This window comes from Gorilla gorilla, chromosome 12, assembly GCF_029281585.2.
Source record: "Gorilla gorilla gorilla isolate KB3781 chromosome 12, NHGRI_mGorGor1-v2.1_pri, whole genome shotgun sequence".
Lineage (NCBI taxonomy): Eukaryota > Metazoa > Chordata > Mammalia > Primates > Hominidae > Gorilla > Gorilla gorilla.
In genome coordinates this window covers 93,595,338-93,621,982 of record NC_073236.2, presented here as the reverse complement: position 1 = coordinate 93,621,982, position 26,645 = coordinate 93,595,338, and the positions used below count along the sequence as shown (strand labels likewise).

At 45.8% G+C, this 26,645-nt stretch overlaps 1 protein-coding gene across 3 annotated transcripts in view; it reads left to right on the top strand.

Moving 5' to 3' along the window:
- The window catches only part of PRKCE (protein kinase C epsilon), a 536,120-nt gene that overhangs the window by 478,565 nt on the left and 30,910 nt on the right, over nucleotides 1-26,645 (top strand). For all 3 annotated transcript variants that reach the window (XM_004029173.5, XM_063695905.1, XM_019021115.3), the window contains exons 12-13: nucleotides 13,921-14,059; nucleotides 19,840-20,028. In XM_004029173.5, the coding sequence (XP_004029222.1) occupies nucleotides 13,921-14,059; nucleotides 19,840-20,028 (328 nt within the window). The remainder of the gene's footprint in view (nucleotides 1-13,920; nucleotides 14,060-19,839; nucleotides 20,029-26,645) is intronic.

Genomic DNA, 26,645 nt, shown 5'->3' with positions numbered 1-26,645 from the left:
ACCAGCAAAGTCAGGGATTGAACAGCACTCTGAATTTTAGCTGAATGGCCTCAAGAAAATCCAAATCTTGCTCCAAGTAGAGTCTTTGGGTTAAAGAAGGTAAAAGGGAGCAGTTGGCTGGGGATGGAGTCAGAGGCAGGGGTGAGGCTGTGGCCTTCAGGAGGGCCCTGGAGAGGGAAATCTAGACTCTTCCTGCCAGGATTTGAGAAGTGGTCTTGAAGCTGTGCCCCATGCCTTATCACCTCTGCTGACTCTCCTGGATCTTCTGATACATCTCTGCAAGTTCCCTGGGGGAAGTTACATTTCAAGCCATAAGGGTCCACCTTAGCTCAATGACACTGAGCAGATTTGCAAGTAGTTCAGAAGGGATCACAGTTTAGGGAAGGGTGATTTTTAAAAAGGAGGAAGTAAAGAAATGTCCAGAGTATGGGCACCCCTTCTGATGGGCCTGGTGGAGTGGAGAGGAAAGAGAGGGCCCAGGAACACTGAGCTGATTTGGGCTGGGTCACCATTGCCCCAACTAACCTGCTCCTCAGGGACAGCCTAGGGTTGGCAAAGGAGAAGCTGCTGGATCCTTCTTGGTTGGAAGACTGGAAGGCATGTGGAGAACATGGAACTCTGGTGGGTTTTCTCTGAATAGGGTTCTTCCCACATGCAGACTCTACTGCCTTGAAAAAGGGCATGTCTCCCAGTGTCACTCCAAGAGTTATTGCTTGCTTCCTTTTTTTCCCCAAGTGGAATTCTGGAACTCTCCTTCTTTCCCATTGGCAGGTTTGAGGTTTACAGTTACTTTCTTTACTACAGCTATTCACTGGGCAGACCCTGATACACAATGCCTCTATTAGTCTGGAAAGTCTTTTCTCAAAAGACAGAACCAATTATTATTTTTATTATTATTATTTATTATTTCTAAATCAGAGTCTCAAAGCATAAAAAGAAAAAATAAATAAATATAAGTAAGGGCGCGTGACTTTATCTGCCTGGGCCTCGGCTGGATAAAAAGACCTCTAAACCACCCAAGTTCAGAGCCCTTCACTGACTGACCACGCTCTTTGTTTGAGATTCTCTTTTTGGGTTTCCCAAACACCAAAGTCCTCTGTGGTTGCTCTGTCCCAAGTCCCAACCATCAAGCGTTGTGCTTGCTTACGGATCATTTCCAGCCCTCTTCTCTTGTCACACTATATGTGATCCTCTTCTCAAAAAATCTCACCCACATTCATTCTTTTCCTCCAGCCCAAACCTTCACATATCACACCTAGTCAGCATGTCCGGTGAGGTGCTTCCAAGGGACCAATAACGTTCAGCATGCACGAGCTGAACTGCTGCTATCCTCCTGCCTCCCTCCAAAACCTGGGCCTTTCTGGTATGTCAGAAGTGCTCAGTAGATGTCCATCACATGGAGAAATGGAGGCTGTCTTTATCTCTAATCACCTTTGATTTTGTAAACTCTACCAGATTATGTCCTCCCTGATGAAGAGGAGGACTCTTCTTAACCGGCCTCATTCGCCTGAGCCTGTGCAGCCTCGTTGTCCATCAAACCACAGGTCTAGGCCCATAACAGGGCATAAGCACAGCCGTGTACCCCTTCTTATTGGCATATATGCATATATGCACATGTGCGCGCACAAACACATTTCTTAGCCGTTGGAAAGCACCGCATGGTCTTAAAGCAAATACCTTCCATGGCCAAATTAAACAAATACAAATGTAAGACTTCTTTTTTAAGAATAATAAAATCTGTTTTCTGTCCCTTCAGAGGTCAGTCCATTTTCAGCCTCCTAACCTTGAATGAGGCCTCTGATATCCTCCAAGTAACTTGGGTGACCCCCACTTTGCAGGAAGACGTGCCTTCCCTACATCCCCGTCAAATTGTGTGGAGTTACATTTGTGTTTCCTCAGCTCTTTATCTGGGCTGGGGTGACCTAAAAGGGGCTAACCAATCTCCTAGCACGTGGCTCCTTATGTGGCTGGACATGGAAGACATACGCCTACTAGTTTTGGCAGCCTCTGGTCCTGACAAAGGAGCTTGAAGTGCAGTTTTCTGGCCTTCCTGTCCGGGAATTCTGGACCCTGTATTGGGTTCTACGGTCCACTTCCGCCAGGCTCCAGGAACGCCCCCAGAAAGGTTACTCTTGGTCCTTTAGCTGGAGTGGCCCTTTCTGTGATGACAGAGTGCTGGCTGGACTTGGAGCTACAAATCTCTGGGCCCAAAAGAGGTGAAACCAGCAATCCTTGCCTTCTAAGGCAGTGATGATGTCCTGTTTCTCCCTCTGGTTTTAGAACTTGCCATCCTAGTACTCTGGCCTCATGTCCATCTCTCCTTCTAGACCCTAGACCTTTCCTTGAAAACAGGGATTGTGTCTTTCTTCCCTCTCCCTATCCTGAAACAGACTCTAAGTAGAAACTCAATAACTATTATAGAATTATTACATAGTAGGGGCAAGTAGTCAATGAATATATCAGTAATTGTAATCATGCTGCCAATTTGATGGATGCTAAAATGGACTTCATAGAGACCCTGCCCATCATTTCATTCTGACATTCAGTGAACATTGAATACTGGGTACTTTGCAGGGCCCTGAGGACCAATCTGTGAACACAAAGGCACCATCTCTGTTCTCCTGGAGTTCATGTGAGGAAACCAATAATGCTCAAGGCAATAAGCAAAATAATGACAAATTGTCATTGTTGTAGAGGAGCTGACCAAAGTGCTGTGACTGACATTAAAGGAAGGGTTGGGGGTGGTAGTGAGGGGCTGCTTCAGGTAAAGTGGCCAAGAGAGGCATCTTTGGGATAAAGGCAGAGACCTCACAACAAGAGGGTGTTGCTTGGTTCTCTTCCTGAGTATAATAGGGAGAATGGGTTGGAGAGTGCAAGAGAATGTTGGATTCAGCTGCCTCTGATGGTTTTGGCCTTAGTTTTAATAATTTTCAATAAAAATGTGTCAGTCATTCCATACATTATCTGGAAATGTGTGTTCACATCATCTGTCTGCCTGGGGCCACGATCTGTGAATTCACTTTTCTGCTCTTATTCCTTCATCCATTTGACCAGTAGGTATTGAGACACTGGGATGCATCAGACACTGTGGGGACTTGGAGACCCTGCCCTCATGGAATGGTCCCTTGTGGAGGGTAGACACTCATAGTGGAACAGGAGACAGGGACCATCCGAAGGTTCCTCTGGCCTTCTAGCCTTATCCATCATCATACACTCTCCTGATCCAAACTGGATGGATGAGGCTAGAAGGCCGTGGGGGACCACAAAGGGTCTCTCACACCATGCTAACAACCCTGCTTCTGGGGTGCCATTGAAGAATGCAAGCAGCAGGGGAGCATCATCTGATTTACATTTCGTGTAAAAATGCCTGCTGGCAAAGGTTTGCTCCAAAGTGGAAAGGGGAAACATTTGGTGTGCAACAGCCAGGACTGCAAGTTCAAGCAAGTTCTTTCACGGGCTCCAGCTGCCTTCGCTTCCTGGATCTTAGACTGGAAAGGCCCTTGGGGATTAACTCATCCAGCCGTCTTATCTCGTATTTGAGGACAGTAATGCTCAGAAAAGTGACTTGCTTGTGGTCACTCTGTCCTGGGCTCTGCCCAAACAGCTGTTTTGATGACCAAGTTGATTGGCCTGGAGAGAGATAGGGGAACTAGGTGTAAGTGTCATGACGGATCGTCAGGGTAGCTCACCCACATGCTGGAAACACAAGGCAATGCCTGTTTCCCCTCAGCAGGGATGAGGATTTTATCCATGAATATTAAGGATAAGAATGTACTTTCATTATTGTGGGTTAAAAAAAGTAATTGGATGATCATGCAATCAGATAAGCAATTCTGTAGTGATTCCAAGGCTTAATGCCCAGGTACAGCCACAGGCTGTTTATTATTATTTTTTCTGTTGGCGGGATCAACCAGGTACCAGGCTATTTATTTTGGCTTCAAACTGAGATGTTGTTTGACACCTCAGGCTTCCAGCTGTCAGTGTAGTGGCTAAAAGTCTTCTCTCTCCAGTTGAGAGGACATCTATTTGATCAAAATAGCATTGTCTGGCTTATCTGTTACATCTTATAAGCATGTTTCCATGAGTTAGAAACAACCACCACCCCAACAACTACAACTGTGTTCTCTATCCCATGAAAGGGTGGGCGTGTGGACACAATGTATATTTTTTTCTCCTCAAACAACACAGTGAAGTGATTCAGAGCATGGAAGTGGGGTCAGGCAGGGTGGACTCTGTTGCTCACTCACCACCTGTGTGTCCTGGGCCAGTCAAGTAACCCCTCAAACTCTTTTTCCTCATCTAGCAGGTAGGGATAATAACAGTCTTACCAGATTCACAGAGCACTTGTGGGATTAAATGAAGTAAGAGATAGAAAAGATTTGACACTGAGCTTGGGATACAAAAGCATTTGGAAGAAGAAAAGTTGTTAATTGTGTTGCTCCTAAATGATTGAATTTTCCTATGCAAAGACTTGGGGAGATTTTCCCTGGAGATTGGCCCAGAATGAAATATTATCTTTGACTCTCGGTTATCAGCACTGCAATGGAGAACTTGAAAAAAATTTACCTTGGGCTCAGAAACAAATTATGCTTTTTTTTTTTTTTTTTTTATGGAGGGGCAATAGACGCACTTTGCTTGTCTTTGTGTTTGGCCTCTGGTGGTCTTTGAGGGACTTGCTTCCTGAGAGTGATGGGAGGTGCCTGTGTAGAGAATGTCAGGAAGAGGGTGCCTGCCAGTCACCAACATTTGCCACAGTGTTGAGCTGGAAAAAACGTCTTTCTCTCAAGTGTATTGTTAAATTTATGAAGGTGCTGGTAACATCTGCCAGAAGAGCCAATATTCCCGTCTGATTGACCACAGTCATTCACAAGTCTCCACTATTTGTCCCAAAACAAGCAGGATTTCTTCATAATCTCCCTCGAGGGCCTGCTCTAGGACATGAAGTAATTTTTCTAATCTCTTATCTTCAAGTAACTAGAGGAATTTGCTGTTATTTCTGCAGCACTCAGGCCTGAGCTTTGTGGAATTTGCATGCCAGGGAAGTGAGGGCATTGGAAAACGAGCGAAGAATAAAGGAGCATTACAGGGCTCTTCTGTGGTGAATTTTCAAGTCAAGCATAAAAGAATTGTTTCCTATTCTTTCTGATATGTTAAGGGCCTCACGCGTGCTAACTGTTTGCTAGATGCTGTATGGTTTACAGAAGGAGAGTTTTCTGGCTGTTATTCTTAGGGAATCTACCATCAATATAGAAAGATACAATTTTCCAAATGGGAAATGATAAATTCAGATGAGATAGCTGAGTTGCAGGGTAAAGAAAACAGGATTCCACCACACATCTACAGTTTAGGTCTCAGTCACCTCCCTAGCCTTGTTTACTCACCCCCACCCCACCTCAAGTTCTTTATCTGCAAACCTATGATGATACCCGCTGCCCAGGGCTGTTGTGGGAAGGAAAGGAATACTGTATGTGATAGCACACAGTGGCAGCCAGTCCTGAGAAGTTTAAGGGTCTGGAAGCTGTCGCATGAATCCTGTTGATCAACATCTGCACAGCCTCACCCCTACCTGTGAGCCCCACTATCTTTGCTTTCTTCCCTGGGAACTTTGTGTTTCCATGCACAGTGTCATTCCCCAGTCCCGGGGAAAGGAATCTTGACTTTCTCACCGGGCTATGCTAAAAGTCTCAGTCAGTCTCGTCTCTGTTCCACATCATTTGTCCCTTTCCCCTAAGTTACAGTTGCGTATATTTCATATGTTTCGTCCCACAGCATCTATCTCAGTGCTTTATACACATAAAAGACCGTAAGTATTTTTCAAAAATAAAAGGAGTTTTAGGGATTTAGTGACTTGCACTGGCAGGGAATGTGTATTTTAAGAAATGAGTGTTAGAGACCCCTGGAGGAGGCAGAATTTCTGGGATAGCATGGATCAGGCACTGTGCTAGAGCTTTCGCAGAGGTTACATCATTCCATCATGGCAATACTATCCCCAGTTAACAGATAAGAAAACTAAGTCTTAAAGATATGTTGAACCAGCCCAACCTTATCCAGCTGGTAAGTGGCAGAGTTGAGATATAGATTCAGAACTGCCTCACTTCTTGTCTGACGTCGGGAAGAGAAAATCTGGGGACCCACCCAACATCTCAGATCACATGTAGGCACAAACAACTTCTTATACATAAATTACTATACACAGAATTAGATACATGCATAGCCAAACCTGGGAGGCAATTCTTAGAAGCCAAAATATGTGTTTCAGATTATTCTAGACACGTTGCTAGAGACATGAACAGTCAGTTTCTTTGCTGGGCACGGTGGCTCATGCCTGTAATCCTAGCACTTCGGGAGGCCAAGGCGGGTGGATCATTTGAGGTCAGGAGTTCGAGACCAGCCTGACCAACATGGTGAAACCCTGTCTCTACTAAAATTACAAAAAAAAAAAAGATCTGGACAGTAGTGGTGCATGCCTGTAATCCCAGCAACTCAGGAGGCTGAGGCAAGAGAATCGCTTGATCCTGGGAGGCGGAGGGTGCACCGAGATAGTGCCACTGCACTCTAGTCTGGACAACAGAGTGAGACCCTGTCTCAAAAAAAAAAAAAAAAAAAGTCAGTTTCTTGTCAAGTTAGAAGTAGAATTTGACCTACCACTGGTCTCATCCCATCTCCAGCATACCAGTATATATCTTGATATGAGATCTTCTTTGCATACCAGTTCTCCCTCAGTCTTAGACCATTTCTTCCCCACCTTGCAGCAAAATCACATTAGGGATCTGTTTGTACTCACTGATGCTTTTCCATTTTCCTACCCTAATAAATTAGTTAGTATAGTTGGTCTTAGAAGTCAAACTTTTTGTTTTTCCCTTGACACTATAACTGCTAGGTCTTATTTCTTTCCTGCTCAGATAGGTTTTATAGAATATTTTAAAAGTACATTGTTTAGGGAATTTCCTTTCTTGTCATGTTGTGATTTTCTGGAAGAGATCTTCACTCCTACCCCAGGAGAGCCTTCATTGTGCCATCCTGCCTTGAAGTGGGTCTGCCCTGGTAGTGTCTGTGATCCCTTGTGCTCCATGTTCTCCTCACCACAAAGATTTCTTTTCCCAGCCCAGAGGAATTTTAGTCCAAGCATCAAATAGAGATTTCCAACTCATACGTCTCTCATTTTATCTAATAGGTGGTCACAGGCAGTTATGTAGGGTCAGCCCACGCTGCCTTTTACCAGCCATGTGACCTCAGACAAGTTACCTTTTCTGAGCCTCAGTTTCCTCATACATTTAAAAATGTGGGTTGAGGATGCCAATTAGCAGGGTTGGTAGAGTCAGGATTCCCATCTCCTAGGAATAAAATGGCAGAGGATGTGCCAGGCGAATGCACCCTTTCCTTATAGCCAGGATGTGCTTTCCAAATCTCTGTCTGGCTTAGTGATCCGGGCCAGGCCATGTTAGAGCCCTAATCACTGCTTAAGACTCAGATTAGAGCAGTGGTCGTCAACCAGAGGGCCTGCAAGGGACATTTAGCAATGTCTGGAGACACAGTTGGTTGTCACAGCTGGAGAGGGGGCATACTAATAGCATCTAATGCATAGCATCTCATAGCATCTAATGCGTAGAGACCAGGATGCTAGTAAACATCCTGTAGTACACAGCACAGCCCCCCACAACACAGGATTATCCAGCCCCAAATGTCAATCTGGTCCCAGCATGCCAAGGTTAAGACACACTGGACTCAAGGGAAGCTGAAGAGCCTGGTTCTTATCACCTTCCTATAGCCCACATCCCAGTTGGCTCTTGGCACTGGGGGAGGAAGTGGGGTTCCATGGAAGTTCTCGTAAGTCTTTAGTCGAGTGGAGAGTAAAGTAGCCATCTATCCAGGTGTCAGGCAACAAGGGCTATCGCAAAGGCATTCAGGCTGAGGGGGAAATGCTAGGAGTGGCCCTCCTAAAATCAGGGACCACCAAAGATGCTATCACCATTATTACTTAGCATTGTTCTTGAGGTTCCAGTCAACACAATCAGACACAAGAAATGAATTAGAAGTATAAGTACTAAAAAGGAAGAGGTAAATTAATCATTAATAGCAGACAATTTGAAAAATCCAGAAGAATCACCTGGAAAACTGTTACAAAAATAGAGGGTTCGGTATAATGGCAGGGCACAGAATGATAAACATAAATCAATACCTAGCCTATACATGTGTGAGCAGATAGAAGATATAACAGAAGAAAGCCCCCATTTACCAGAGGAATTTAAAATATAAAATAATAGCCTGGATTATTTTGAAGTGGATTCCATTGCAATTAACACATAAACCCAAAACAACTGTGCTCTAAATAAGATACAAGTTTATTTCTTTTTCATATGAAAGTTATCTGAAGGCTGATGGTCCACTTACCATTCCTAGGACTTAGTCCTTGTCTTTATGGATGTAGGTGGCTGCTACTACTTTAGGCATTATATCCTCATTCATGCAATATACAGAATATATAGAGGAACATATATATATATATGCGTATATATGTGTGTGTATATATATACATATATACATATACATATATATATAGAGAGAGAGAGAGAGAGAGAGAATATATAGAAGGAGGAAAGAAAAAGAAGAGTAAGGCTCTTCCTTTTAAGGAGACTTCCACATATCTGATTGCCTAGAACCTAGTCACATAACTACACCCAGCTCCAAGGGCAGCTTTTAATTCTAGTTCATGGCTGCGTAGCTATGTGCCTGGCTTAAAAAATAGAAAGTAAATGTTCTCTTACAAAGGAAGAAAGTGAGAATAGATATTGGGACAACCAGCAATCTGCCATAAAATGTCATAAGAAATTTACAATATCTATATGAGAGAATTTTAAAATGCTCCTAAGGGACACAGATGACATGAAAATGGAAAGACACAAAGTATTATTGGATAAGAAGGGAAGACTTAACATCATAAAAATATGAACTCTCCCTAAGTTAATTTATAACTTTAAACATATTCACAATAAAGACATCATCAGGATTGTTTTTTAACTAGACAAATGATTCTAAAGTTCATATGGAAAAATAAACAGGAATGGCCAGGAAATTTTGAAAAATAATAATATGTAGACTGGTACTACCAAGTGTTAAAAGGCATTATAAACCTGCAATAATTAAAAGAGTGTGGCATAGAGTGACATTATAGAATAAAAGGTACAGGAAAAATTCAAGTGCACATGAGGATTTAGTACTAGTATTTGATAAAGGTGGTATTTCAATCAGTGAGGAAAAGATGACCTATTCAACGTATGGGATTGGGACAACTTACTAAGTTTCTGAAAACAAGTGAAGTTGGATATGGATCACACATCTTTTATCAGAACAAGTCCCAAATATATCAAAGATTTACATTTACCAGATGAAAACATAAAAGTACTGGGAGAAACCCTGGGAGAATACTTTTGTAACTTTGAAATGGGTAAAGCCTTTCAAATTAAGACATAAAATCCAAACCCATGATATAAAACATCAATTCAATTACATAAAAATAAATAATATTGGCATGACAAAACCACCATAAGCAATGCCAAAAGTCAAACAAAAAACTGGGATAAGTATTTGCAATTCTTATCTTATTGTATGCCCTTTCATGCATGAAGTTTGTTTCCTAATATAGAATGAGCTCCTAAAAATGGATAAAAAACAAACACCACAAAAGAAAAATGGGCAACAATTCATGGAAAAAAATACAGATCTCTTTCGAATACATGAAAACATGCTCAAACTTACAGAGAAACTTAATAATATAATGGGATACTGTTTTCACCTATCAAACTACCAAATCTTGATAATATACCATGTTGGGAAAGATATCGGAAGCAGGCACTGTCATATATTGCTGATGGACGTATAAATTGTTCTACCACCAAGAAGGGCAGTTTGGCAACATCCATCAAAATTCACATTCTTGTAGTACCTGATTCAGAAATTTATTTTCTAGGAAATGTGTATAGTTACCTTCACATATGTGCAAAATGTCCTATGTAGATGGTTATCCACAGCAGCACTGTTTGTACTAGCATATACTAGAAGCATCCTAAATGTCCCCCAATAAATACTGTGGATTATTATATAGCCACAATAAAGAATCAGAAGGCTCTTTAAGTGCCAAGACAGAAAGAGCTTCAATATATTTTAAGTGAAAAAGATAAAGTCTCAAAAAATGTGTACAGTAAGCTCCCATTTAGTTAAATGAGGGGAAATGAACATATAATCATATTTTCTTATTTATATTTAAAGTATGATCAAGAGAATACACAGGGCATGAATAAAAAGAAATCGCCTGTAGAGAGAGAAAAGGGTGACTAGGGAATGGATGCAGGAGGGAGAATTTTTACTGCGTGCCCTTTCATACTTTTTGGTTTTTTGAACACATGAAAGTATTACCTATTGAAGAAAAATTGAATGAAACTTTAAATAGATAAATGAGTATAGGCTAGTCACATTGGCTCACGTATTGGGAAAGAAATTTTGCTGGATTTTCCCCCCTCTATTAAAAAAAGACCCCCCTCCTTAAAATATGTCCCACTCCTCAAAAGTACCTGGCCTTGTATTTGAGGACCAAGTACACAGGGACTAATATCTGGGCAGTTGTCCCTCTTTGCAAAGCCGTCAGTCTCCAGCAAGTTTGATGAGCACTTGCTACACGCCTGGCCGTGTCCTGAACACTGAACACCATGGGAACTCTCAGGAGAATAGACAGCCTGCCCGGTTCTGCCCTGCCAGCAGGACCCCAAAGTAGGCAAGGCTGGGAAACCATTATTCCCAGTCCTCCTCCCCAGGAAGGTCTACAGGCCCCTAGCAAAGAGGCAGCACGGAAAACATACAGGCAGGAGACTCCTGGGGCAGGAATAAGGAGTGGAAATTCAGAGGTCCTGGGGTAGCAGTGCTGGTAAGAAAACCATAAAGGAATCTCTTAGGGAAGGACTAGCTCTTTATCTTCCTACCACCTTTCACCTCCACTGCATCCTGCCCCTACACCCACCCCTGAGCCATCATGGCCCTGGGCTTCCCTGAGCTATCCCATCCACTGAAACCCTACTCGTGAACTGCTTGCCACTGAGAGCCCAGTGCCAGGCAAGTTTAGTCCCAGAGGTGTGAGCTCTTTTGTTTATAATGGAACCGAAGACCCCCAGAGAAACAGAAAGTCCTAACAATCGCCCTTCTGGCTCCCGGAAGTCTTTGGACCCACTCTTAACTTTTTCTGTCATTAAGGAAAGGAACTTAAGTCCCTAACTCTTCCTGGACTTGGTTTTATATGGACAGTTAGAGTTTTCAAGAAATACAGAGGGGGAATTGGAGGAAGTGACCAGGGGCGGGCTTCAGGCCTCAGTGGCAAGACAGCAGGAAGAAGCATTTTGGCCAGGGCCTCCCCTAGTCATAGCCAAGGGCAGCTGCTGCATGCTGCCTGCAGACCATGCTTGGCTGTGGCAGCCACCCTGGACCACCTTTCCCCTGGGGAGAAGAAAGGGTAGAAAGCAAAGGGAGGGTGAGCATCTGGGGCCAGTGCAGGGGCAGGCAAAGAAGAGCAGGAGCTGGGGAGCAGTGAGGACTTCCTCCTTCTTTGCCCCACCTGAGGCAACCCTGGGCAGAAGGAAAGGCGGAGCCTTGCAGCCTGAGTCAGAAAAGGGGCAAGGTTCAAGCTGGCTTGGAATCTTCTGAATCCATTCAATTTATACAAAATTAGAAGAAGTCCTTCCTCAGACATAACAAAGGCTTTAAAAAGAGTGCTTAGGAGGTGGCATTTGGGGTATTTTATAAAGTTGGGCTTGGTGGCTGGCATTGGAGGAAGTCAACCAATGTGAAGGCAGGAGGGCAGAGGAGTGCAGCACACAGGGACAAGCACACTGGCTTGCAGAGCAGATCCACCAAGCCTTCACCGCCTGTAATTACCTACCTTCTTCCAGCTTCCATTGACTTATTTCTGTAAGGGTAGTTGCCACATGTGCTCCTCCTAACTCACAGAGCTATGCAATGGAACTGTTTAATGCAATTCACAGTGCTGAGCGTGGATCATGAACTGGGAGGTGCTTCCCACACATAAAGAAGCATCATTGTTGTTCCTTTTCCAATTAGTATCACCATTGTGCTGATCGTGTGTGTCATGGGGGTTGGCAGCACTGGATACTACAAAATAGGGATAGAGGGGCGTGTGACTCAGTGGGGCCCCAGCTGTCAGCTTCTCAAGGACTCAGACATTTGCAAGTGGGCAGATAGTTCACCCAGTTCCCTTGAACTTGTTTCCTTCATGAAGAAAGTGAGTGTGACAATGTTAAAGACCTTCTACTTTCACGCATATCTCATTAGTCCTTCAAATAAGCCTACAAGCATGAGCATGTCATTCTGATTCACCAGATAAGGTCACAGACCAGCAAGGTGACTTTACCACGACAAGGCTACAACCAGTGCTACAAACTCAGGCCCTGGGTCCTGGCCCAGTGTTTGTCTCACTGCTCCATCACCCACAGCCAGAGCTGGGCCTTGACCACACACAGTGGCCAGGGTGGGGGTGGGAGAACCCTGGTCCCAGGGGCTCAGCTTGGTTGGGCTCACTGTTCTTTCTGTAGTTCATGAGCATTTGCTTAGAGCAGCATATTTTATATGCTCTTTTTTCTCAAGAAGTCCCAGCTGTAAGCGGAAACGGGGTCATGGGTACAATGCAGGCAGGTCCTAAAGTGCTTCCTGCCCCACCTTTGCACTCAGGCCTGGATGCCTGGCAATGGCCGGAGTTCACATCTTGACACCAGCAGACCCCTCCTGCTTTCTGTGTGCAGACAAATGGGCCTTCTTTGCAAGACCCTTCACCCTCCATCCCAGCATAGCTGTTGCGGGGAGCCCAAGGTGGATACCACCACCCAGTCTGGGTTCTCCTACCGCGTCAGGGCTGTGGGTTCCAGGCATGGTGGCAAGGAATTCTTACCCAGAACCCCAAAGTGTAAAACAGGCCCCAAGGGAGCTGCACTGTTTGAGGCTGGCATGCCCCTATGGCTCTTGCTTGCTGCACAGAACCACGTGGGCTCTGTGGGTCCAGGTGATTCTAAGCAATGTGCCTTCCTTCCTGCCGCCAGACCTTTCCCCCACCCAGCCTGCTTGCCCCTAGGAAAGTGATCTTACAAATGCATTGTGCTCATGCAGGCAGGATGCTTATTGCTGTTAGCATGCATTTCAAATTCTTTTTCCTAGCATTCCAGGCTCTTTGAGCAAAACATTCCTGTCTTGCTTCACCATTCACTAGGGCCCAATTCTCTGGCCTCCTCACTACCTTTTGCATCAGCTATATTGGCCTTCTCCTCTCTCCCATCTTCTCTCCTCACAGTGTATCGAACCCTTATCTTCTAGCCAAGTTTCTCTTGAGGGGCGCTATTTCCTGGAAGCCCTCACTGCCTGCACTAGCTGTTTGTGGTCTCCCGCTCTGACGCACATTAGCTCTCATAGTGTTCTATAAAGTAGTGCCTGACTCTTAGGTGGTTTTATCTGTTTCGTTGATGTCCCTATGTGTCATGCTGGGACCCCCAGCTGATCCCCATGGTTAGTTCATGAGGGACAGGGGTAGATGCTTCCTTCTTTCATAGCAGGATCTGATTAATATGAATGTGGATGCGTAGCAGGGCTTCTATATATACCTACTGACTTAGCTCTATTAAACCACAGCAGTCTTGATATATTCCTGGGGTTACAGAAGTTCCTCCCTCTTGCTGAAGAAAGTGGAGGTGCCGTTAGGGGCTGACTAACATGAGAGAGAGCCCCTGGACTGAGATGGGTTTCAAGAAACACAAGCTTCTTTCAGGACTTTTTTTCTGGAGATTTCCCTAAGATAGGCACATACCTCCAACTCAAGAAGACTATATTGGGGTGAGTGACGTATTGACATTATGGTCCTGGCCTATCTTGCAGGGATTTGAAACTGGACAACATCCTTCTGGATGCAGAAGGTCACTGCAAGCTGGCTGACTTTGGGATGTGCAAGGAAGGGATTCTGAATGGTGTGACGACCACCACGTTCTGTGGGACTCCTGACTACATAGCTCCTGAGGTAAGACCTGTGTGCAAAGGTTCACCTCCTCCTGGTGCCAGGACCGAGGCAGGGGTCCAAACCCATGCACTGGGGTCATCTAGTGGTGCTGGGGGAAGGCTCTGGAAATCCAGGATGGATTCTAGGAAGGAGGGAGAAAAGGAAAGGAAAAAAGCTTGCTGATTGATGTCTGTCAAGAAGTCCTAGTGTTGGGGAGATGATGAGTGAAATGAGAGTAACAGGCTATTTCCGAAACCCGGGCAAGTTCTCACTGAACATCTCTTTCCCATCCTAGTCCAGAACCACCAATAAATCTAGGACCAAGGAAAACGTGTTGACTTTTATTATTGTTTTCATGTCTTTAAAATCAGAACAGGGTGGGCACAGTGACTCACATCTGTAATCCCAGCACTTTGGGAGGCCAAGGCAGGCAGATCGCTTGAGCCCAGGAGTTCAAGACCAGCCTGGGCAACATGGTGAAACCCTGTCTATATAAAAAATACAAAAATTAGCCAGGCATAGTGGTGCAAACCTGTAGTCCCAGCTACTTGGGAGGCTGAGGTGAAAGGATCAGTTGAGCCCAGAAGGTTGAGGCTATAGTGAGCCATAATTGCACCATTGCACTCCAGCCTGGGTGACAGAGCAAGACCGTGTCTCAATAAAAAAAAAAAGTAAAAAATAAAATCAGAATAAAGGAGCATCATTGATCATGGGAACACTTCACTTTATCAGCTACAATTTGCTAACAGTAAAACTAGGAACTGTTTGCTATTTCCCGCATAGTGGCAGTTCTACGCTGTGAGTACACAGGATGGAGCAGGAAGAGGAGAGTGACTGTGCCTCATTATATACAGATATCAGAGATGTTCACTGTGAACCACTCCAATAGGCTGCCTTTCCTGAAAGTTGTTTGGGATGTTTTGCTCGGCATGAAGTGTTTGTTTGCCTTATTCCTGCCCAAACTGAGAGATAACTAGTGTGATGTGATTCAGATTTAAGACATGGCCTGTCATAGACAATCAAAATGATCTTCATGGTTCTGAGACATGTAAGATAGGAAAGAAGTACCAATCCCCACTAAACATCGCCCATGGCGGATAGGTATTAGCACATTCAGAGCTCATTTCTTTCAGTGGGCATTGTTTGAGCACGTGCTAGGCACAAAGCAATGTGGAGATAAAGAACTGACTGAGACACTTGTCCCTATTCAAAAGAAGCTTTTGGTCTAAAGGGAGTGATAGATAAGTAAACAACTAATTAAGCAGAATAAATAGGCACATAAAAGAAGATGGTATCCTCAGGGATCAGGAAAGGCTTCTTGGAGCACCTGGTGGATGAATTGAGTTGTAAAGAATGAGGATTTCCTTTGACGGAAGGGGTGGGGAGGGTATTCCTGAAAACAACAGGATTGGAACGGGGGCAGGACAGGAAAGGAGGTTCAGCGTCCCTGGGCCCTGGATCCTTTGAGGGCAGGGTCTGTGTTTCTAATCTGGGTACTGCCAGGATCCGGCACACAAATCAGGATCTTAGAAAGGTTTGGTAAAAAATGACAACTTATGACATTCCAACATGAGCAAAGGCCAAGGGACAAAAACATCTTGGTCTTTTCCAGGACAGTTAAAAAGTGTAGCTAGATCATAGGGTTTCCTGATGCTCATAGTAATGAATGAGATTGGGATAAAGACCCAATGAATGTGGCTTTGATCCTGTAGGATCCGTGGACCCACTCAGGGTTTCAGTGGAGGAGAGTCCTAGTCAGATCCATCCCAGGAAGAAGGAAGGCCACAGCTGTGCAGATCAGAAGGCAGGGAGTGAGGGACTGATGGTCAGGAGGCTTCACAGACCACACAAGACAGGGGAGGCCTGAGGAACATCTCGAAGTGAAGGTGATGAGTAATAGGTAGTTTCCCTTTAGAATCTTTATCTTCTAAGAGATCTGAAGAGTAGGGATTTCAGTCTTTCTGCAAATGTATTTCCTTAGCAAGAACACTAGGAATTCAACCTTCAAGGAGCAATAAATGAAAGTGAGAGCTTTCAACAGGGAACTGCTTTTCTCGTGTTCTTCGTTCATTCTTCATTGTCAGAATACTCAGTTCCAGTTCCTCTGTAAGTTGATGCCATCGTTCATTCTTCATTGTCAGAATACTCAGTTCCAGTTCCTCTGTAAGTTGATGCCAGAGTCTAACAGTTGACAGCCCATATTATAGTTAAGGACCCAACCCAAGACAGAACATTCACTTTATAATGAACAAAATAGCCACTCAGCTTTCATGAAAAGCAGTCCATTGGTGAGACTCACAATGAACAACTCTGATCTCTGTTCACAATGAAGCACAGACACTCTTCCTTCCTGCTCTGGCCTTTGTGCCCACCGTGCAGAAACATCTCTGCACTGGCAATGACAATCCCTGGTCTTGCTGTAGGCAAATTACAGCTGATAAAGGTATTGCTGCCTTCATCGAGGGCTACTGGGAAGATTAAATGAGATTATGCCTCTAAAGCATTAGCCCAGTGCCCAGCCCACAGGGAGTGCTGGCTAAACGGTGGCTTCATGGTTATCATCATTGTTGGGTTGTGTGATGGGACAGGAAACGCAATCCTGAGAATTGAGTCTTGAGTCCAGATTTGACCACAAATGTACACATGAGCATTTGATGACTTGATGAAGTCACAAAATGTTTTTGAGTCTCAGGTTTCTCATCTTTCAGATGGGAGCCATAACTCCTGCCCTACCTACCTCATCAAGCTGCTTTGAGAATCTAATGAGATTAGAGCATGGAAATGCTTGAGAAAGCAGAAGCCTCTATTCAAATGGGAGAGGTGATAAGGTGCTGAGCTAACCTCAAAACCAGAGACAGCTTCGGAGGCATGAGGTCTGCCCCAAGGCTTATCTTCCTGCCACGTGATATGCCCCATGGCACCCCCTCTGCCCTCCCACTCCCAGCCCTTGCTTCCCAGGAAGTGGCCACCAGCCTTTGGTAATAGCATCATCAGGGCCAATGCCTTCTCCCTTCTCCCGAGCTCTGACGCACTTGAGGGGTTGGCTCCAGGTGACTTCCCGTGACATGGAAGCCTTGCCCTTCTGCCCAGATCCACTGCCGACAGCTAATTAGGAAGCAGATAATGAGAGCCAAGCCTAAAAGGAATCTTACAAAAGATGCCACCCAAAATGAGAAGGCTGTGGAAGGGGCCTGGAGCGGGGTGGCAGGGCGGCTCTGTGGTTTCCACAGCACCATCCAGTCTCAGCACACACAAGCCACCTTCTCCCCACCCCCTGAAGGCACAGAACCCAGCTGCCTCCTTCCGAGAAGCTGGAGGGCGGCCACTGTAGCACCCAGTGTGCCCTGAGGCTAGAAGAGAAGGGAGCATGCCCAGTAGATACACACAGTGGCCATGCATGCTAGCCAGTCACAAGATGTTGACTGTCTCCTAGATGATAGAACAGGCTGGCCACAGCAGTGGGCTCAGTAGCATGTTACAGCTCCTACCCTCTGGTACCTTATAGTTGCACTGGGGAGACCGCTGGCCATGAAAAAATAACTAACGATGCAGTGGTATGTGGAAAGTGAGAAAGTGCCTGCAACTCGTAGGAACAGGCAGGGGTCTTGAGTTGGGCGCTGTGTCTTTTGAGGTTGAGGGAGGAGTTGGCATTGGCTTTGGAGCATAGCAGAATCACTGGCTCCTCAGGACAGTGGAGCCCATAGCTTTGACCTTACAGCTCAAGGAACACTAACCACTGGGCTTAGACCAAAGGTATTAGCCAAACAGATTGCCAGCCCCAAGTAATGTAGAGTTGGCTGCATTTTCTCAAATTCCTTTTCATTCCAAATTCAGAAGATTCTAAACTGTGAGTGTTTTAACTGTTTCTAAATGCTTCTTCTATCCAAATCTTTCTAGTTCATCCTAAGCAATTTGTAACCTCTAGAAGGGTATTTTGAGTAGACCGCAGAAAGTCCAGATACTTGAATTCAGCCTCCTCTTCCCTGGCCACCATGAAATCTGAGAACTAAATTGGAGCCTTGTCCCCAGCCTGAGATATTATCTGCCCAAGGTGTCCCATGGGCTGGAATGACTAGGCATGAACTTTGCCTTTTTTTTTTTCAGGGTCCTCAAAGTGTTCCCCCTTTCAGGACATGCACTCCAACCTTGTTTCTCCTTCACTTTTTAAAATTCTTTATAGAATTATGGACCTGGATAGATCATCTCATCCACCCTCCTGTTTCTGGGCAGAGCCATGCCTAATCCCACTCTAATAAGAAGAGAAAATAATTGTGGAATGGGAATGTCACCTCATGATCTCTTCCTTGTAGAGTGGACAGCTCAGCATTTATTTTTCCTCTGAGCCAAACACATCATTGACCTGCTACATATTTTATTTATATATGTTATATTTTAAAGGCATACTGTAAAATACAAAGCTCTATACAGCTGAAAGGTGATATTAAATTCTAGTCTTTTCCATTGGATCTCATCTCCATATATATGTGTATATATATATATGTATTAATATATATATATCATTGACTTGCTGCATATTTATATGTATGTGTGTGTGTATCATGTATTTATGACATATGTGTATGGAGAGCAGATCAAATAGAATAGCCAATCAGAAAAGATCCTTTTTTTTTTTTTTGAGATAGGGTCTCACTCTGTTACCCAGGTTGAAGCGCAGTAGCATGATTATGACTCACTACACTCAACCTCCCGGGCTCAAGTGATTTTTTCCACCTCAGCCTTCTGAGAAGATGAGACTACAGACATGTACCACCATGCCCAGCTAATTTTTTTTAAGAGACAGGGTCTTACCATGTTGCCCAGGCTGGTCTCGAACTCCTGGACTCAAGTGATCCTCCCACCTCAGCCTCCCAAAGTGCTAGGATTACAGGTGTGAGCCACTGCGCCCAGCCAGAAAAGATGTCTTGTATTCAGTAGCATCATGTCATACATGCATTTAATCTAAGTGAATTTGACTCTACATATTTGGCTAGAGGAAAAAGAGAGACAGCATAGATAAGACAAGTGACCATTGTCAAAGACAAAATGCACCAGACAATCAAGGAGATGGTTCGATTCTGGCTATTGCAATAGGGGGTTCATTAGTGAAGGTGGCCCCAAAGGAAGGGGGCCTAGGGTTTTGTAGAAGCAGGCAAAGTGGGGGATTCTTCAGTGGATCTTATGGGAATCATGATGAACAATAGAGATGGGTTTTTTCTTAGAATATGCAAGAGTATAGTGGTCCTTTATAGGTGGACCATTACAGGGTGGGGGAGACTTATTCATTGCAGTTTCCTCTCCAGGAGCACAGGGCTCAGGTAAATTGAGTGTTGCACCATTTAAAGAAGACCTCTGCTCACCTTTCCACTCAGGCAGTGAGCTGTGCCCTGGACTGTGTGAGATGGGAGACCCGACCTCGCTGCACTCTGAGTCACTTACAGCTTGTTCTCTCAGTCTGCATCGTGCTCCCCTGACCCTGATTTTAGTGTCAAACTATGCAGTTTTTTAAAATGTGGCCCTCATGCCAGTCAGGAACTTTATCTGGTGCTCAAAGAAATAGGAATTTGTTCCCACTGGAAGACAGACTGTCGATGTTGACTTTGGAAAGATGATAGCCGGCCCCCAGCATAGTGCCTCCAAACTCAACTGTCACTGAATTTGCTGACTTAGAACTTCTAGGACTAGGACTCAACTGTAGGGAGGAGCAAGTTGGAATTGAAGTCCTTCCCACGGGCGTTCGTAGCACGGGTGTCACTGGGGTGGGAGCCTTTGATGGTGCCTGACATTGCTGGTTTCCTGAACAGATCCTGCAGGAGTTGGAGTATGGCCCCTCCGTGGACTGGTGGGCCCTGGGGGTGCTGATGTACGAGATGATGGCTGGACAGCCTCCCTTTGAGGCCGACAATGAGGACGACCTATTTGAGTCCATCCTCCATGACGACGTGCTGTACCCAGTCTGGCTCAGCAAGGAGGCTGTCAGCATCTTGAAAGCTGTGAGTCACTGCCCCTCACCCATGGCTGTGCTCTCCTGGGCTCCTCCCCCTACACACACACACACACACACACACACACACACACACACACACTCCCTTCTCCCTTTCTCTGTCCAGCTTTCTCCCTCCCACCTCTGCTTATCACCACGGAATGGGAAGGATTAAGGGCAGTTGCCACTGGGAGTTCAGGCACAGTGCAGAGGACTGCTACCAAGAGAATGGGGCCTGAGATGACTTGCTCTTCTGGTGGGAAAAGGAGCGCATGTCTGTGCTTCCTGAGATGAGGCACTGTGTACGTCTGTGTCCTCCAGCATTTCAGAGGGAACAGAAGCAACTCAACTGTGCTGACATCACCTCTGCCACTTCCATACCTTCCTTACCTGTGGCCTGTCTTCATCAGGGACCTGTGATGGAGAACAGAGAGGAGGGGAGGGAGGGTGGGCACCGCCCACCTGTGTCCATGACAGCATCACTGTGGCTCAAGAGCCAATCAGAAAAGATCTGGTACACTGGAAATTCATGCAGTCCTGCTGGATTTAGATACATAATACAGAGACTGACCCTGCCCTAGGAATCATCCCTCACATGGGAAAACCCCTTATGCTTTCTCAGCACAGCCATCTCTACGATGTAACAATGCTTGTACTGTGTCAAGCAAGTGATGTTACCTGTCCCCTTTTGAAATCCGTGAAAGCTGAGGTACAGGGAAGTTAAGCAAGCAGTCTGCCCAGGGTCACCCCTCTGAGCTAAGATAGGATGAGGGTGACAGCCCAGGGATCATGACTTCTAGACTTGGCTTCTTCCACTCATCTGAATGCCCCAAAATTCAGTCATTTGCACATCATAGTCACAAAATTTGCCATCTTCAAGTGTCTTCTGCACTATTACTAGCTTTTCTTGTTCTTTTAATCAACTTCCAATATTTACCTGATTATATGTATTTTACAAAGAAATTTTTTTTTTTTTTTTTTTTAGACAGAGTCTCACTGCAATGGCCAGGCTGGAGTGCAATGGTGCTATCTTGGCTCACTGCAACCTCCTCCTCCCGGGTTCAAGTGATTCTCCTGCCTCAGCCTCCTGAGTAGCTGGGATTACAGGCACCCGCCACCACGCCGGCTAATTTTTGTATTTTTAGTAGTGACAAGATTTCACCATGTTGGTCAGGCTGGCCTTGAACTCCTGACCTCAGGTGATCCCCCACCTCAGCCTCCCAAAGTGCTAGGATTACAGACATGAGCCACTGCGCCCAGCCTGTATTTTACAAAGAAATTTTATACCATTATCGTAGGTAGAAAATCAGTATCACTTGCCATAATGAATTAATGCAATTTTTTTTCAAGATGGAGTGTTGCTTTGTTACCCAGGCTGGAGTGCAGTGGTGTGATCTCGGCTCACTGCAACCTCTGCCTCTCGGGTTCAAGAGATTCTCCTGCCTCAGCCTCCCAAGTAGCTAGGATTACAGGCACCCACCACCATGCCCAGCTACTTTTTGTATTTTTAGTAGAGATGGGGTTTCGCCATGTTGGCCAGGCTGGTTCCGAACTCCTGACCTCATGATCCACCCACCTCGGCTTCCCAAAGTGCTGGGATTACAGGTGTGAGCCACTACGCCCTACCTAATGTAAATTATTGTATACAAATTTTTGAAAGATCTAAAACCATGTTGTAGGTATCTGAGGGTGCATGTACCATGTTTTAGAAAACTCCACATCAGAACATGTTACCCTTTTCTGTAGTTTTTTTTTCCTCCTTCCTTTCCTCTTTCCCTCACCTCATTCCTTCTCTCCCCTCTGCCCTTACTCTCCTCCCTCTCTCCTTCATTCATTCATTCAGTGAACTACTATCTATTGAGCACTTCCAACATGCCAGGCATGGTGCTGGATGCTGAATAAGTATTGGTGAGACCTGGTCTCTGCCTTGTGAAGTTTCCAATCCTGTGGAATTATTTATTATTTTTAATAAATTAAAAATATATCAATAGGTAGCCACAATTGGGATAAGAGAAGTGAAGGATGCAAATAGAGTATGTTCATTCATGCATTCATTTATTAAACAAATATTTATTGAGCATCTAGTAATGACTATTTATTCATTTATTCCATAAATATTTATTGGCAGGCACTATGCCAGGCGCTGGTGATACAAAGAACACAGTCTCTGCTTACAGACTAGTGAATAAATGAACAGACAAATGACTGTATATTGTACTAAATGGTAACAAGTGCAAAAAGACACACGCAGAGGCTCAGGAAATGAGGAGTAACAGGCTGCATGGGGTGCTCTTGAGTCTGGAAACGCCTGTCCCATGAGGGGACACTAAGGCGAGGTTTCAGTCAGGTGGCTACTGGGGGAAAGGGCGTCTGTTCAGAAGGAACAGCAAGTGCACAGGCCTTGGACTAGAAAACATCTGCCAGGGTGGACAACCCAAAAGGAGCTCAGGGAGAGTGGGCACGAGGAGGGTGATGGGATGGCGGTGTCTGAGTATGCAGGGCTTCTTCTTCTTCTTCGTCCTCCTCTTCCTCCTCTTCCTCCTGTTCCTCCTCTTCTTCTTCTTTTTTTTTTTTTTTTGAGACCAAGTCTTGCTCTGTCACCCAGGCTGGAGTGCAGCGGCACGATCTCTGCTCACTGCAACTTCCCCCTCACGGGTTCAAGCGATTCTCCTGCCTCAGCCTCCCGAGTAGCTGGGACTACAGGCACACACCACCATGCCTGGCTAATTTTTGTATTTTTAGTAGAGGCAGGGTTTCACCGTGTTAGCCAGGATGGTCTCCATCTCCTGACCTCGTGATCCGCCCGCCTCAGCCTCCCAAAGTGCTGGGATTACAGGAGTGAGCCTCCACGCCCGGCCTGGGTATGCAGGGCTTCTTATGCCACGAGAGCTTCCATTCGATTCCCAGTGCAGGGCTAACCCTCAGAGGACCAGACAGGGGAGGGAGCTGGCTGGTACACCTAGAAGGTAGCTCTGGCTGCTGGGGAGAGCGTGGTCTGGAGGGTGCCTCTCCTGCCAGCCTCCAAAGTCCTCCGCCGTTGCCCCAAGCCAGTGAGGAGGCCTGGGGGGTACTAGTCTTATTTAGGGATACTAGTTTGTTTATCCAACTTTCCAAATTCAATATGTGTTCTGGGCTGGGCCTCTCACTCCGAGCATGGTTCTTGCTACTCGTGGAAATTACTTCTGTTGCACTTCTCTGCCTTGATGTCCTCACGGCCCTCCCCACTCCCCCACCCCCAACCCCCCCCCACCCACCCCCCCCCCAAGCCACTGCATTTCTCCTCGGCCCCCTGTGGCTCTTTGAAGCTTTCAGGACCCCTGCCTTGGAGCCTCCCAGCCACATTCACTGGCTCAGCCAAGCCCCTCCGTGTTAAAGTCCTCCTTGTCCTTGCCCTCTGGGACTGGGTCTCCTCTGGCATTGGGCAGCTGCTTCTCCATCTCCTTTGCTACCCCTTTCTCCTGCTGCCCTCTGAGTGCCAACGTTTTCATAGGTTGACTCAGTAGCATTTTCTCAGTGAGGCTTCTTTTTTTTTTTTTTTTACAAAAAACTAAACCTTGTCCCCTTCCCTATCCGCCCTTATCCTGCTCAGTTGATACCTGATAGCAGTTTCCACTTTCTAACCCACTATATGTATTATGTATTATGTTTATTGTCTATTTCCTTCCACAAGACTGAGCTTCATGAGGGCAGGAACGTTTTCCAGCTTATTTCTCAGACGTGTCCCAAGGGCTGAGAACAGTGCCAAGCACATTGTACGAGCTATGTAACTGTTTCGTAAAAAACAGAAACAGCTCTTAGCTCTCTGTTCTTTCCATTTTATCACATATTTCAAAGTTAAATGCCTGCAAGAGCCCAGCAGGAGCTGTGGAAGGTGAACAGGACTGGGTGGGGCAGGGTAAACGGAGACCCCTCATGATCCCCCAGCAGATCTGGCTGGACTGGAACGAGGACTTCACCTCACCAGATCTGGCTTTCCAAGAGAAGCACGAAATCCAGATTTTTATGTAAAAATCTCGAAACATTAAATGATTATAACTAGTTCAATTAAATGATTACAACTAGTTCAACTGAGAGCCAAGGAAAACTTTGACCTGGGTGCCTCTTGGGTGACTCTTTGATGGACCCCTTCAAGGAGCTCTTCTCAGCTCCTTGCTGGTGTCACTCGCGGGCCCCTGTTCGGCTCCTTCATGAATGGATTCTGGTCACCGCCTCTCTTGTTCCTCAGGCCTGGGCCCCAGGTCCTCTGGGTACCCTGTGCTCTCCCCTGCACAGCACTCTCCCACTTCCCACCCTGCACTCAGGGAGGGGTATCCCCAGCCAGACCCATCTTCCAGCCTCCAGGCCTGTGTTTCCAGTTCCCTACTCACTTTCTCCCTTCAGCTGGCCAGGGGTCCCTCACATTCTGTATACTCCCAAACAGCTCTGGATGGTCCCCCGCAAATCTGCTCACTCTCAAATTCCTTGGTTCCGTAAATGGCACCCTGTCTTCCTTTCTAAACAGACCAGAAATGGGGTGCAATCCCTCTCTCCCCATCACAGCTAGCCATCAAGTCCGTTCCCCCTGCTAACCTTTTCCATTTGAGTTACCTTTCTCCATCCTTCTCCCCACTATCCCCATTGGAGCCACCACCGCCTCTCCCTTGGTGAACTGCAGGACCTCCTAACGGGCGGCCCTTCTTGTCTCGTTCTCATCTCTGTACATCCATCAGAGCGATCTCTTAAGAATGCAAATCTAGCCATTTCGCACCTCATCCCCTACTTAAAACTCATCACATTGTGATTAGATAAAGACCTTCTCTTCCACATAGCCTCCAGGGTTCTGCATCAGGCCCCGCCTCCCCCTCAGCCGTTCCCCGTCATCTGCTGGGCTCTGGCCATATTGGACCACTCTCCCCTGTGCCCTTTTTGCCTAGGTACATTCCTCCTTCAGGTCTCAGCCTAGGTGTTGCCTCTCAGGGAAAGCTTTGCCAAGTTCCTTGCCCATCACACTGTCAGAGCCTGCTGTGCTTCTCTCGTGGAGTTCATCACAGTCTCAGCTAATTGATTCTCTGGCAATTATGTGTTTCTTCTCAGCCTCCTTTACTCTTCTACATGCCCTGTGAGGGCAGGGACCGTGTCTCATCACTCACCACAGCACTTGGTACAGAATGGAGACTCATGTGTGTGCAAAGGAAGGAGAGAAGGGATTTTCATTGATGAGTACAGGGCACCTGCTAGGCAAGGCATTCAGCGAGACTGTCTGTATCCAAAAATGGCTCCCAGCCTCTTCCATTCTGACCTTCCTACAGGAAAGCACTTTAGGAAGGGCACGTCACCCAGTGGGAAGGAGCCTTGCTTAGGGGGACTCTATTGTCCAACTTTTCAAATTCTGTTTTGTTCAGTTTATATATTTAGGCCTTAAATATTTCATTATTTGCTTGCTGGTTTGATCACATGCTATTTTTTAAAAAAACACAAAGCATAAAATCAGATACAGTGAAAGGTCTCTGTCTCATCCTTGCTTCCATCTGCCCACTTCCCACACACTCTCTACTTATGTTTTGAGGCTTTTATATATCCTTCTGGAATTTCTTTAGGTATATGCAAGCAAATACAAATATAACTTCTTATTTCTTTTTCTGTGTTATACAATGGTAGGAATGCTGTACACGTATCTCATTTTCCTGTCAATGGTGTATCTTGCTTTTTCCACTCAATGAGATCTTGCAACAGGCATATCTTCATTGGTTCTGCCTCTACTTACACTTTGGAGCTGCAACTCTGAATCACTGCAGAGAACTCTCTGGGGTAATTAACTTGGGGTGGACATGGGAGCTTTTGCCTCCTGATTCCCGGAGCCCCATCTCTTCCCAAGTCAGCTGAGTAACTAAAGGAAAACCTCAGCTGCACCCGAGTCCACCAGAACACCATGCCCAGCAGAGCTGGCCACCATCCCAGGCCCCAACACCAGCCCATCACACCTCCCTGTGAGTCCCCTGCCAGCATACCAGCTGAGCCCTTTTATTTTGGAGGCCTTAGAGCAGTGGCCTTTAACTAGGGGCAATTTTGTCCTGTTCCCTTAGACATTCAGTAATGTCTGGAGATATTTTTGGTGCTGCTGGCATGTAGTAGGTAGAGGCCATGGAGGCTGCTAAACTGCCTGCAATGCACAGGACAGCTCCCCCCACCCACCCTGCAAAGAAGTATCCAGTCAAAAATGTTAATAGCATGAAGGCTGAGAAACCTTAACTTACAGAGATCCAGAAGTTAGAAGTCGTGCCTAACCGGTTAACCAGTTCGTGAGGGTGAGACATTCATGAGAAGAGCATCTTCCAACTGAGAAGAGCCTCTGGCTCAGGGGCAGCTTCCTAAGATGCCCAAACCTCTATGTGTATCCCTGACCCTGATACTTCCCCTCCCAGAAAAGGGAGGATGGGAGGAGCTGAGGAAGTGAGGAATCTACTACACCCTTGGCCTCAAAACACTTCATTTCCTCACACTGTCACTTGACTGCAGGGCCAGGCCAGGATTTCCATGACTCTAGCCACTGAGCTGTGTCTCCAAGGGCTACTGCCTATGTGAAGGTAATGCAGAACTTTAGAGAATTCCATTTGTATCATAGAAGTATGCAGTGCACAACCTGTGCAA